This window comes from Sminthopsis crassicaudata, chromosome 3 (genome assembly GCF_048593235.1).
Source record: "Sminthopsis crassicaudata isolate SCR6 chromosome 3, ASM4859323v1, whole genome shotgun sequence".
Lineage (NCBI taxonomy): Eukaryota > Metazoa > Chordata > Mammalia > Dasyuromorphia > Dasyuridae > Sminthopsis > Sminthopsis crassicaudata.
The window spans coordinates 583,365,051-583,377,944 of NC_133619.1; the positions used below are offsets into that span (position 1 = coordinate 583,365,051).

A 12,894-nucleotide genomic window follows, 5' to 3' on the forward strand; every position below is an offset into this window, starting at 1 on the left:
ACTTGGCCCCTTAGTGAATCAAATTAACTCTTTACTATCCCCTTCTATTGAGTCCTGGATTCCATGTCCTACTGTTAAATATTTCATGCCAAGTCTGAAGCTTGGATTATGATCATCATCTCCTTCCTTCACTCTTACGTCACTGGATGCTAAATGAAACTGAAGATAATCATAACATAGTATTCACTAGGTCCACTACAAATGTATGCTACATAATCCTAACTGGGCTTCTACTGGGCCAAAAAAATCTTGTAACATGTTTCTATTCATAAGAGTGAATTTTCCAAACCTTTTTATTCTTCAAATCTTTGTTAAACAAATTTTACTGTCTTTGTGTCTTTATCCATGGTTTCATGGATAGCTGATACTGCACAAAGCAGAGACAAATTTTAGAGATCAAGTAGCAATTTAATTAATCACTCAGAGATGAATACAGTTTGCAAATAGTAGATTCTCCTCAGTAGGAGACCCTTCCAGTTGTAGGAAAGGAAGAGATTTTGTATATAAATCAGAAATGGGAAGGGGGGGGGAAGTGGATTACAATTGAATTAGTTTCAGGGCTGGGTGCTGTCCCAAAAATCTAGGACAATATGGGTGTACTCCAGTCCAGTTTGTATATAATTGTTTCAGAACATGGAAATCATTCCTTTGTGGGGGGACAGGACCAGAGTTATGTGATGGGAACAGTTTTATAATCCTTGATTCATCACTCGACATACATAAAGAGAGCATTGTCAAAAATTGATTGTTCATTTCAAGCTCCTCTGACTCACAGATCAAGGTAGCGTTGAAAAATCTAAATTATTAGTGTATTTATTATACACATCATCTTGATAATTATGAAAATCATAATAATTCTTTCTAACCTCCCAATGATCTCACTCTCACTTTCTCAGTAGAAACTCTTGCCTCATATTTCACTGGAAATAAAAAAGAGTCCATTCAGCAAAAGCTCTTTTCTCTCTTTTCCACCACATCTGACAACACTAAAATGCTTTCTATAACTCTCCTTTTTTACCTATATCACATGAAGGTGAGCACCAAAAATAGATGAGGAACCCTGAAAAGGCTTGGCAAGTCCTCAAATCAGCTGTGCTAATCCTCCTTGAAGATTAAGAAATGCTTGGTACTAAGTGACTGACTCTTGAAGATTTTTTTTATTAATTTTATAATTATACATTTTTGACAGTATATATACATGAGTAATTTTTTTTATAACATTATCCCTTGTATTCATTTTTCCAGAGTTTCCCCTCTCTCCCTCTACTCCCTCCCCTAGATGACAGGCAATCTCATACATTTTACATGTGTTACAGTATAACCTAGATATACTATATGTGTGTAAATCCAATTTTCTTGTTGCACGTTAAGTATTGGATTCCAAAGGTATAAGTAACCTGGGTAGATAGACGGTAGTGCTAATATTTTACATTCAACTCCCAGTGTTCCTTCTCTGGGTGTAGTTGTTTCTGTCCATCATTGATGAGCTGGAAGTGAGTTGGATCTTCTTTATGTTGAAAATAACAACTTCCATCAGAATATGTCTTCATACAGTATTGTTGTTGAAGTGTATAGTGATCTTCTGGTTTTGCTCATTTGAAGATTAAGAAATGCTTGGTAATAAGTGACTGACTGACCCAAACCATTTTAGAGGTTTGGGGAGACATTATTTTATTTATTTGTTTGTTTTTTCATTCATTCATTAGTATTGCTTAATCTCACAGTTGTTGCACTTTCAACCTTCTTGTGTAAATAATTAACTTGATTTTTGGAAAAGAACAACTTAGTTTGGAAAGTCTCATTGTCTGCAGATTATACCTCCAGAATTTTTAGCCTTGACTTATCTGATTTTTTTCAAAGAAAGAGGGAAAAATGAGCATCTGCAAGAATATTTGTTTGTGGAAACAAGAAGTTTTTATTGATATTGATTCTAGTTAAAAATAATTTAAAATATTGATTTTTTTATTTTAAAAGTTTTAGACTTAGCAGCAGCAATATCTAGAGAGATTAAAATTAATTTGGAAATTTTTATCTTATTTTTAAATGGTGTTTTATTTACCCTGAATTATATGTCAAACAATTTTTAACATTCATTTTTATAAGATTTTTGAATACCAATTTTTTCTCCCTACCTTCTTCCTTTCCCCTCTTCTGAAAATGGTAGGCAATTTGATATAGACTATACATGTATGTAATATGTGTTAACATATTAGTCACAGATATAAAAGAACAAAGAAGTCAAAAGAAAAAAAAATTAAAAAAAAAAACAAAAGAAAAAAATATGCTTCAATTTGCATTCAGAGTTTTTCAGTTCTTTATCTGAATGAATGTGGGTAGAATTTTCCTTCATGGATACTCTGCACTTGTCTTGGATATTATGTTGCTGAGAAGAGATCATTCATTGTTGATCATCACACAGTTCTGCTCATTTCACTTTGCATCAGTTCATATAAGTCTTTCCAAGTGCTTTTAAAACCTGCCTATTCATCATTTCTTATTGCACAAAATCATTCCATTACATTTATATACCACTTTGCTCAGTTATTCTACAATTCATGGGTGTCCCTTCAATTTCCAATATTTTGTCACCACAAAAAGGACTGCTATAAATATTTCTGCACATATTTTTGTTTTCCCCTTTTTTATGATCTCTTTTGGGATATAGAACTAGTGTTGGTATTATTGGATCAAAGGGTATACACAGTTTGGTGGGTCTAGTTCCAAATTGCTCTGCAGGATATCAACAGTAATTTAATGTCTCAAGTTTCCCATATTCTCTCTAACATTTACTGTTTTCCTTTTCTGTCATATTAGCCAATATGATCAGTGAAAAGTGCTATTTTAGAGTTACTTTAATTTGAATTTCTCTTGTCAAAAGTGATTTAGAGCAATTCTCTATATGTTTACAAATAACTTTCAATTCTTCATCTGAAAACTGTTTATATCTTTTGACCATCTATCAATTAAAGAATGCCTTGTATTCTTGTAAATTTGACTCTGTTCTCTATATACTTAAGATATGAGACCTTTAAGAAAGAAATTTACTGTAAAAAATGTTTCCCAGCTTTCTATTTTTTTTTTTTTTTTTTTTTTTTGAGGCTGGGGTTAAGTGACTTGCCCAGGGTCACACAGCTAGATCTGAACTCGGGTCCTCCTGAATTCAGGGCTAGTGCTCTATCCACTGCGCCACCTAGCTGCCCCCTCTGCTTTCTTTATGATCTTATTAGCATTGAGTTTTTGTGCAGAAGCTTTATAATTAAATACAATTAAAATTATCTCTTTTATATTTTGTAATGCTCTCTTATTTGGTCATGAATTTTTCCCTTCTCCATAGATCTATCAGGTAGATTATTTCTTGCCCTTCTAATCTGTTTATTGTGTTATTTTTTGTATCTAAATCATTTACTCATTTTAACCTTATTTTGGTATATGGTATGAGATGTTGATCTATATCTAGTTTATGCCCTATTTTCAAGTTTTCCTAGCAATTTTTGTCAAATAGTTATAATCCCAAAGACTGGATTTGTCAAACACTTTGTTATTATGGCCATATACTATTGTGTCTTATGTACCCACTCTATCCCATTGATCTACAACTATTTCTTAACCTTTAAGATTCTGAATGCTATAACATTTGGTGCTTATATGTTTAGTATCAATACTACTTCATTATCTGCAGTGCCTTTTAGGAGGCTGTAGTTTCCTTCCTAATCTTTTAATTACATCTATTTTTGCTTTTGCTTTATAATTAGAATTGTAAACCTACTTTTTTTCTTACTTTAGCTGAAGCATAATAGATACTGTTTTTTGCTTCAGGTATGTTTATTGTAAAGATCATATTGTAGGATTCTGGTTTTTGATCCACAAGCAAACAAGACAGATTTCTAAAGTAAAATTTCTGATTACGTATATTATAAAAATGCAAGGCATTCCTCAATTAATACATAGTCAAAGAATATTTACAAACAATTTTCAGTTGAAGAAATTAAAGACATCCATAGTCATATAAAATTATCTAAATCACTATTGATTAGGAAAATGAAATTGGAATTATTTTATTTATACTTATGTTTTGTGCAACACCCAGAAAGTAAACCCTTGTGTGGCATCATCTGTGTAACAGATCCAAATGCTAAGCTGATTCCCAAACAATAACTCACTTTCCCCTTTATTTAACCTCCCTGACCTCAGTTTTCTTATTTGTAAAGTAAGGACATCAAGTCTTCTAGCTTTAAGTCTATGATCCTGTGCTATGAAAGGCTCAACTGTGTCCCATTTCAGGGAAGCTTTTGCACTGATCAAAGCCATAATCCTGAGAGCTTTCCATGTCATTGGTCACTCTGCAGAAATATTGCTCAGGTCATCTTTCTTTGACTAGAAAAGAAAACTTCCTCCTAACATTTATCCTTTCTATCATTTATTTTTGCCACTATGTGATTTCTATTTCCATGAATTTCCCTATAATCTCAGAATTTAGATTAACCACTATTAAAATTGACTATGCCCTCTGTTCTAACCTTTCATAATATATCCCGAGTAGTCTGTAGCTCTCTCCTCTTAATCTCTAGTGTACCTTTCCTCTACAAAGGAGGCGGAGGATTCCCTGGCGAATCTGCTTAGTTTTTACACTGTAGATAATGGGGTTCATCACAGGGGGTGATAGCAAGTAGACATTGGCCATGATCACATGAACCAGAGGAGGGGCATGTCGGGCAAAACGGTGAACCATGGACAGCCCTACCATAGGCACATACAGGATAAGTACAGCCAAGATATGGGACAAGCAGTTATTGAGAGCCTTAAATCGCTCAGCCTGGGATGCAGTGCCCAGGACACTGTGCAGAATTAATCCATAGGAGACCAGGATGAGGAGAGGGTCAAGCACAATGATGAGCAATACCAGTACAAATCCATACCAGCTGTTGACTCGAGTGTCAGCACAGACCAAGCGGATCATATCTTGGTGGAGGCAATAGGAATGGGAGAGGAGGTGAGAGTGACAAAAGGGCAGACGCTTAAGCAGGAAAAGTGAGGGCAGTACTGCCAAAACACATCGAATGATGATGGCTATCCCAATTCTTCCAATGACATTCTCTGTGAGAATAGAGGCATAGTGCAGGGGACGACAGATGGCAACAAAGCGGTCATAAGCCATGGCCAACAGCACTGAAGACTCCATAAAGGAGAAGCCATGAAGGAAGAAAAACTGGGCAAAGCAAGCCTCAAAGCTGATCTCCCGGACATTGAACCAGAGTAGTTGCATCACTGTGGGCAGAGTGGTAAGGGTCAGGCCCAGATCGGTTATTGCCAGCATGGAGAGGAACAGGTACATGGGTTGGTGGAGTGAAGGCTCTATCTGAATGACAGCTAGGATAGTGGTATTGCCCAAGATGGAGATAATGTATAGACAACCGAAGGGGATGGAGATCCAAATGTGCATGGGCTCAAAACCTGGAATGCCAGTAAGGATGAAGTAGAAGGGTTCTTCAGAGGTATTAGTGATGGCCGACATAACAAAAGAAAGGACCTCCAGGTCCAATTTCTTTCTACAATGACATAAAGTTCATTTTAATTTTTATGGGAATTATTTGCTATATAGTTTTCCAATTTATAAAATGTTACATAATAGAAATAGAATTCTAGGACTCTGGAAAGATTTTAATAACCATCCTTCCCTTGTGTCAAATTATTATGAAATGAATAGAGAAATGGATAGGAAAAATAACTTGAGGCAAAAAATGTTATCCAATTATTGTGCTCAAAGTATTTTACTCAAAATATTTCACTCACCTATCAACTGAAATGAGTAGAAAAGTGTACACATATCTCAGATGGGGGCCAAAGAGCGTAGTCATTTAACCCCAAGTGCCTCAGTAAAAAAAAAGACAAACAATTACTTTAATGAAAGCATGGATCTTTTCATTAATGAGGATGATATAGATATAAATAGATATTAGCTGATATGAAATGACAATAAACATAGAAAGATGACAGCTAAAGATAGAAAGCTAGATAAATAAATGGATAAATGATACAATTAATAGATAACAAATATAGCTTATCAAATGTATTTTACTCATAATTGAATTTAAAAAAGCTTATTAATGACTTACCAGATGCCAAACACTATGCTAAATGGTGGGGATACATGCTTAAAACACAAAATAGCCCCTTCTTTGAAGGAGTTTATACCATATACAGAAAAGTAATAGTTTGGAAGTATGCTTTTAGACTGGAAAGTCACAAAAAGAGTTGTTAGAGGCATAGGACAATATTGCTAGTTCTCTCTCTCTCTCTCTCTCTCTCTCTCTCTCTCTCTCACCTTCTTCCATCCCACTGTCTCATTCTTTTCATCTCTCTTGTTCCAAAAGTCTTAATAAAGCTTTAGTAACATCAAAAATATAAATGCTACAAACTGACAAAAATCATCATTTGAAAGCTTAATTAAATTTCTGGTATTCTCCACTTATTTGCCTTAGTTGATTGAATATTAATTTTTTATTTTAATTTCAACAAGATGGAGCATTCTGTAATTATGTATTCTGTTTGACAGTTTCTAGATGAACCTTTCTCAAACCAATGGATCTTCTACTTGGCTGTATTGGTTACCTCATTTACCTCCATTAGATTTTTTTCTTGTGTAGTCACGTCAGAACTTTCATGTATATATCAAAACTTTACTTCTTGGATGATATTAAGCCTACAATTACAAGAACAATTTTTTTGGTCACTGAGTTACAAGTGAAGAAACTTGATGGAAGTCATTGAGGCAATTTTAAGCTTGAATAAACTTCCTAATAATTGTCTGAAAAAGGGAAAATGAACTACTACTAGAACTCTTCAAACTTGAAAATTGACCGGAATTATGTATAGCATAAGATAATGGTTATGTTGAATTTAAATAAGAAATAGGTAGATATTTCCAAATTTTGGTAATTTTTCAAATGTGTTTTTTTATGTATATAGCTTTTATAATCCTAAAGTGATTAAAGCTTAAACCATCACTAAGATCTTTGGAACACTCTTAAATTAAACTATTTATTTTATGCTTATGTTAGACTTACTCTGATTTGTATTATGTTAGATTCCTCACTGAAACTATCACCATGACTCTGCCCCAAAGACAGTTCTCACTGTTGGATGTTGAAAGAAAAATGGGCAACTGATCTTCATTATCTCTTTATTCTCTAAACCCACTAATCCAGTGTTCCCACTGCTGCCACCTACCATGTTAGACCTTACCAAATGCTCCTGAGAACCAGCTTGTCTAACTGTAAATCTAGTACAGGGATTAGGGGAAAAGGTAGGGAAATAAAAATAAAGAAAGGCAAGGCAAGGTAAGACAAAGAAAGGCAAGGAAAGGGATAGGAAAAAAAATTATTGGATGATGTAGCATGGCCCTTTGTTGAGTATCTTTCTTTAATTCTACTAGTTCACCTTATCTGAAGTCCATTTGACCTTAATTTCCATTAAGATAAAGAGTGAAATTGAACCTTGTCAATATTTGTAAGAACATAATTGAACTCATAACTTAGATTGCGAAGAATCTCCAAACAAATTCATCCTCATTTATTGACTCCCTCCCAACCTATATTCTTTATATCTAGTTGTGTCCACTTCTACTCCCAGAACCCATAAACCTGCCATTTTATTGTTTTTTTCTCCTCCCCCTCACTTGTGTGTACCTATGCAATATCTCCTGTTCTCACATACCTTTTGTTCTATGCAGATTTCCATGTTCTTTTGGAAGGACAGGCAAAAACAAGATTACTTATAGAGTCCTCCTTTGGATTATCATGTGAATATATGAAGTTGCTGCATTTTTTAGTACATCAATTAGAGGTGGGGCCCTTAAGTCTCTAGCTAAGGGAGTACAACCAAAGAAACTGGGATGGAGGGGAGGGGGGAGGATTTGGCTTAACTTTGTTCCCAAGAGGACAAGTCATGTGTCAAATATCTGGAGACTTCAATTAAGGACAGATTCATACTTATTAAGGAAAACTGTGTAATCGACAGCAACATGTATGATTGATTCAGAACCCATTAATTGGAAGCCCATGAGATTCTCTGTAATCCAAAGATCCAAGACAATTCCAAAAGACTCATAATGAAAAATGCTATTTTTTTTTCCAGAGAAAGAATTGATGAAGTCTGAATGCAAATCAAAGCACACTACTTTTCACTTTTATTTTTTTGTCTATTTTCTTTTACAACATGACTAATATGTGTGTCTAATTGCACATAAAAAAAAACCTATGTAGAATTATTGCCTTTGGGAAGTGGGAGGGGAGAGAGATAAGGAGAAAGAGAATTTGGAACTCAAAACGTATTTATTTATTTATCTGTTTGCTTATTTGTTTGTTTATTTGTTTATTTGCTTATTATTGTAGCTTTTTATTTACAAAACATATGCATGGGTAATTTTTCAACACTGACCCCTACAAAACCTTCTGCTCCAACTTTTCCCCTGCTTCCCCCCACTCCCTCCCCTAGATGGCAGATAGTCCAATACATGTTAAATATGTTAAATTATATGTTAAATACAATATATGTATACATATTTATACAATTATCTTGCTGCACAAGAAAAATCAGATCTAGAAAGAAGATAGAAAAACCTGAGAAGGGAAACAAAAATGCAATCAAACAATAATAAGAATGAGTGAAAATGCTATATTTTGGTCTACACTCACTTCCCATAGTTTTTTTTTTTTGTTGTTGTTGTTTTTGTTTGTTTGTTTGTTTTTCCTGAGGCTAGGGGGTTAAGTGACTTGCCCAGCATCACACAGCTAGGAAATGTTAAGTGTCTGAGAGCAGATTTGAACTTGGGTCCTCCTGAATTCAAGGCCCGTGCTCTATCCACTGCACCACCTAGCTGCTCCCATTTCCCATAGTTTTAACTGAGACCTGTAGAATAGATCTCTTCATGTGAGAGGATGATGATGATGATGATGATGATGATGATGATGATGATGATGATGATGATGATGATGATGATGATACAAGGAGACTGAGAGACTGTTGCATTCTCCGACCTCTCTCCTCTTTGCTCTTGCCTCCAATTTATTTCATTTCCAATCCACAAGGAACATCTGCCTAAGTAAAGGCTGCTTTGCAACTCCTTTACTGTTATGATCCACAGCTGTGGAGACTCTTGGAGAATTGACCTGCCCCTTCACTTAGCATGGTCCTTAACAGTTATATAATTATAGACATATGTAAGGAAAACCTCACATCAAATTGTATGTATTACATAATACATATAATATTTTTATAATTATTAATTTGTAAATGTAATTTGGTAATTATTGTAAATATTATAATATTACATATTGTAAATATTAATGTGCTATGTAAATGTGAATTATTATTTATTTAAAATAGTATATAATGGCTAGAGAGCACTTCTGATCTCCTGGTATAGTATTTTTTTTAAATAAAAGTAAATGTGGTTATTTGATAGAATTTTATTCAGTCCATAACCATTTACTTAGTCCTAACTATATATTCAGGTACTCTGCTAAGCAGAATTTTCAAACACTTTCTAACTTCATTGTACACTCATAGTTTTCTGTTCTGTTTTACAAATACCTGTTTATTTGGATTTGTGTGTATGTGTGTTATATGATTGCATGTATCTCTTCCCCCATCTCATTAGACTAGGTTTCTACTTAAGGTCATATATACTGGGAGTTTCCAATTCAAAAGCAAACTCTGAATATAGAATATGAATTTAACAACATATTGTTTATTATTGAAATGAGATAATAGACTTAAACTTCATAATTTTAAGGACCTAAAAAGAATTTTTATTGCCGCTTCTACTAACTTTATTAGTTAAATCTTATATTAACTTGAAAGATTTTTTAATGGTGGGCTTCTAAAAAAGAATGAGAAATCTATATCCACTCCCTCCAAACTCCCCTAACACATATATATTCTTCAGGTATTTCAGAGAAATTAGATGGAACTGAGTGACAATGCTATTCCTCTGAGAATCCTATTCCACAACGAGATGTATGGACATCCTCTTAGAAGCTTTTGGTATAGGTAGAAAGACTCGGATCCAGATTTTGGGACAAATGTATCCTCCCCTTTCCCAGATATTACCTAGATTTGAACACCTTACTGTTCTGATTGTCTATCTTGGACATTAATCTTATGTATTGAGGGACATGGGAAGGGAATACGACTGAGAAAAGAGATTTAGAAAAGTGGTCAGTATCCAGGCTCTAAAACAATATTCTCCCTACCTTAATCTTGCTGGGCTATGAAAGTATGGAATCAGTATGGTATATGGGTGATTGAGGTTGAAAAGAAAGGGAGAGAGAAATTCACATCCAAAGAGTTGTACCACAGAAGAAAGGCTAAGGCCTTAATCTGGGCAGAGAGAACTTGCGGAGTATACCATTCCTGATCTGTTTGGTCTTAACACTATAGATAATTGGATTCATAAATGGAGGGAAAAGGAAATAGACATAGCTCATAGTTATGTGGACCACATGTGGAGCATGTTTCCCAAATCTATGAATAAGAGATAAACCAATCACTGTGACATAGAAAACTAAGACACAACAAATGTGGGAGATACAGGTATTTAGGGCCTTGGTCCGCTCCTCTCCAGAGGCAATGCTCATAACTGTCTTCAGAATCAGTATATATGAGAAAATAATTATCAGGGAGTCCAGGAAGAAGGTAAATGAAACCAGAACCATAGGATAGATGCGATTGAAAGTGATGTCTGCGCAGGCCAGCTTGATGACATCCTGGTGGAGGCAGAAGGCATGGGAGAGAACATGGGAATGGCAGTAAGGGAACCAGTGTAGGGGGACAATTGGCGGTGCCACTAATATGAAGCCCCTCAGCAATGCCCCAACGCCAATTTTTACCACTCTGGAGTTGGTGAGGATAGACCTATATCTTAGTGGATTGCAGATGGCAATGAAACGGTCATAAGCCATGGCGAGCAAGACCCCTGACTCCACTATAGAGAGGGAGTGGATGAAGTAAGCCTGGGAGAAGCAGACTTTAAAGTGAATCTCCCTGTAATTCAGCCACAGGACTCCCAGAACTGTGGGCATTGTGGTTAGGGTCACTAAAAGGTCTGTAGCCGCCAGCATGGCCAGGAAGTAATACATGGGTTCATGGAGACCATGGTCATCCTTGATGAGAAAGAGGAGGGTACCATTGCCAAGAATCACCGAGAAGTATACAACAAAGAAGGGGATAGAAATCCAATGATGAACTGCTTCTAGGCCTGGGAATCCAGTCAGAAGAAAGGGGGATAAACTTGTATTATACCACATAATGGTGCAAGTCTAAGACTCAGTGAGGGTTGCTTAATAAACAAGAGCCATCAGGTCCTTTCTAAAAATACACAAGGTGTCAGTACTTCCCACCTTGAGGTTGTTCAATATTATAGAAGAAAAAGATCTGAGATTTCAGGATATAATTTGAGCTTGGACCAAGTATTAAAGATGATGATTCCAAGGCTTTCCCTGTAGCTTGGCTCCTTAACTTAAGCTGAATTCCTCAGCTTTAGATTCTGGTAGGAACCATTTTTACCATCATATCATCCTTTGGCTTTTTGTTCTTTGAAGTCCTTCTACTAATGGGACTGACTTTCTCCTTAGTTGTAGTCTATTGTGCCCAATACATGTATCCAGATAGACTTATTGTCCCAGGGACATAGGTCTCTCCTTTCTTTTTTCATTTCTCTCTGTAAGTCATGTTAGCAGCATGCTTTCAGACCTGCATTGGTAAGGGAAACCATTAAATTACTATAGACTATAATTTATAGAACAGACTATTTAGGCTAAAATATCATAGAATCAGTGGTTTAAAAATTTGTAGTAGTACAATTAGCCCAACCTTCTCATTCTACAAATAAGGTAACTGAGTACCATTGGGGTTGAGTGATTTGTTCAGAGTTGCATAGATTGTAAGCCACCAAGGCAGATAACAAATCCTCCACCATAAATGAATGAGCAGGTCCATTTCAGAGGATAATTCATTTCTGGTTTTCTTCTTTATGAGAGATGTTCTTCTAGACATATATTTGTAATCTTTTTGGGGTCTGTCTCAAAGTAATGTTTTAATGCATAAATATATACAAAAGGGCTACAAAGAAAATCAATTATATTGATACGTAGATATTAAAAAAAAATTAAGTCCACAGGCTCCTATTAGATGTTTGGAGAAGGGAGGATTTAATGACCAAAGAAAAACTAGAGAACATTATTAAAGGCAAAATGGATAATGTTGATTACATTAAATTAAAAAAGTTTTGCACAAACAAAACCAACAAAAACAGAATTAAAAAGAAAGTACAAAACTGGTGGGGAAATTTTACAGCCAATATTTCTGATAAAATATTTCTAAAATATTTAAAGAACTGTGTCAAATTTATAAGAATACCTGTCATTCCCCAATTGATAAATGGTCAAAGGATATGAACAGACAATTTTCAAATGATGAAATTAAAGCCATTTATAGTTATATGAAAAAAAATGTTCGAAAGTGACTAGAGAAATGCAAATTAAAACGTCTCTGAGGTACCATCTCAAACCTCTCAGATTGGCTGTGATGACAGGAAAGGATAATAATAAATATAGGAGGGGATGTGGGAAAACTGGGACACTAATACATTGATGGTTGGAATTGTGAAATGGTCCAGCCATTCTGGGAAGCAATCTGGAACTATGCCCAAAGGGCTATAAAACTGTGCATACCTTTTGACCCAACAGTACCATTATTGGCTCTGTATCCCAAGGAAATCATAAAGGAGGGAAAAGGACCCTCATGCGCAAAAATGTTTGTAGCAACTCCTTTTTGGGGAGCAAAGAATTAGAAAATGAGTGAATGCCCATCAATTGGGAAATGGCTAAACAAGTT

At 35.1% G+C, this 12,894-nt stretch overlaps 2 protein-coding genes across 2 annotated transcripts; both read right to left on the minus strand.

Moving 5' to 3' along the window:
- Nucleotides 1–4,564: 4,564 nt before the first annotated feature.
- LOC141559916 (olfactory receptor 51Q1-like) lies at nucleotides 4,565–5,512 on the minus strand. Its single transcript, XM_074297570.1, has one exon. The coding sequence runs from the start codon at nucleotides 5,510–5,512 to the stop codon at nucleotides 4,565–4,567; it is 948 nt and encodes a 315-aa protein (XP_074153671.1).
- A 4,855-nt stretch (nucleotides 5,513–10,367) lies between these two features.
- LOC141562483 (olfactory receptor 51B5-like) lies at nucleotides 10,368–11,306 on the minus strand. Its single transcript, XM_074302512.1, has one exon. The coding sequence runs from the start codon at nucleotides 11,304–11,306 to the stop codon at nucleotides 10,368–10,370; it is 939 nt and encodes a 312-aa protein (XP_074158613.1).
- Between the last annotated feature and the right edge of the window lie 1,588 nt (nucleotides 11,307–12,894).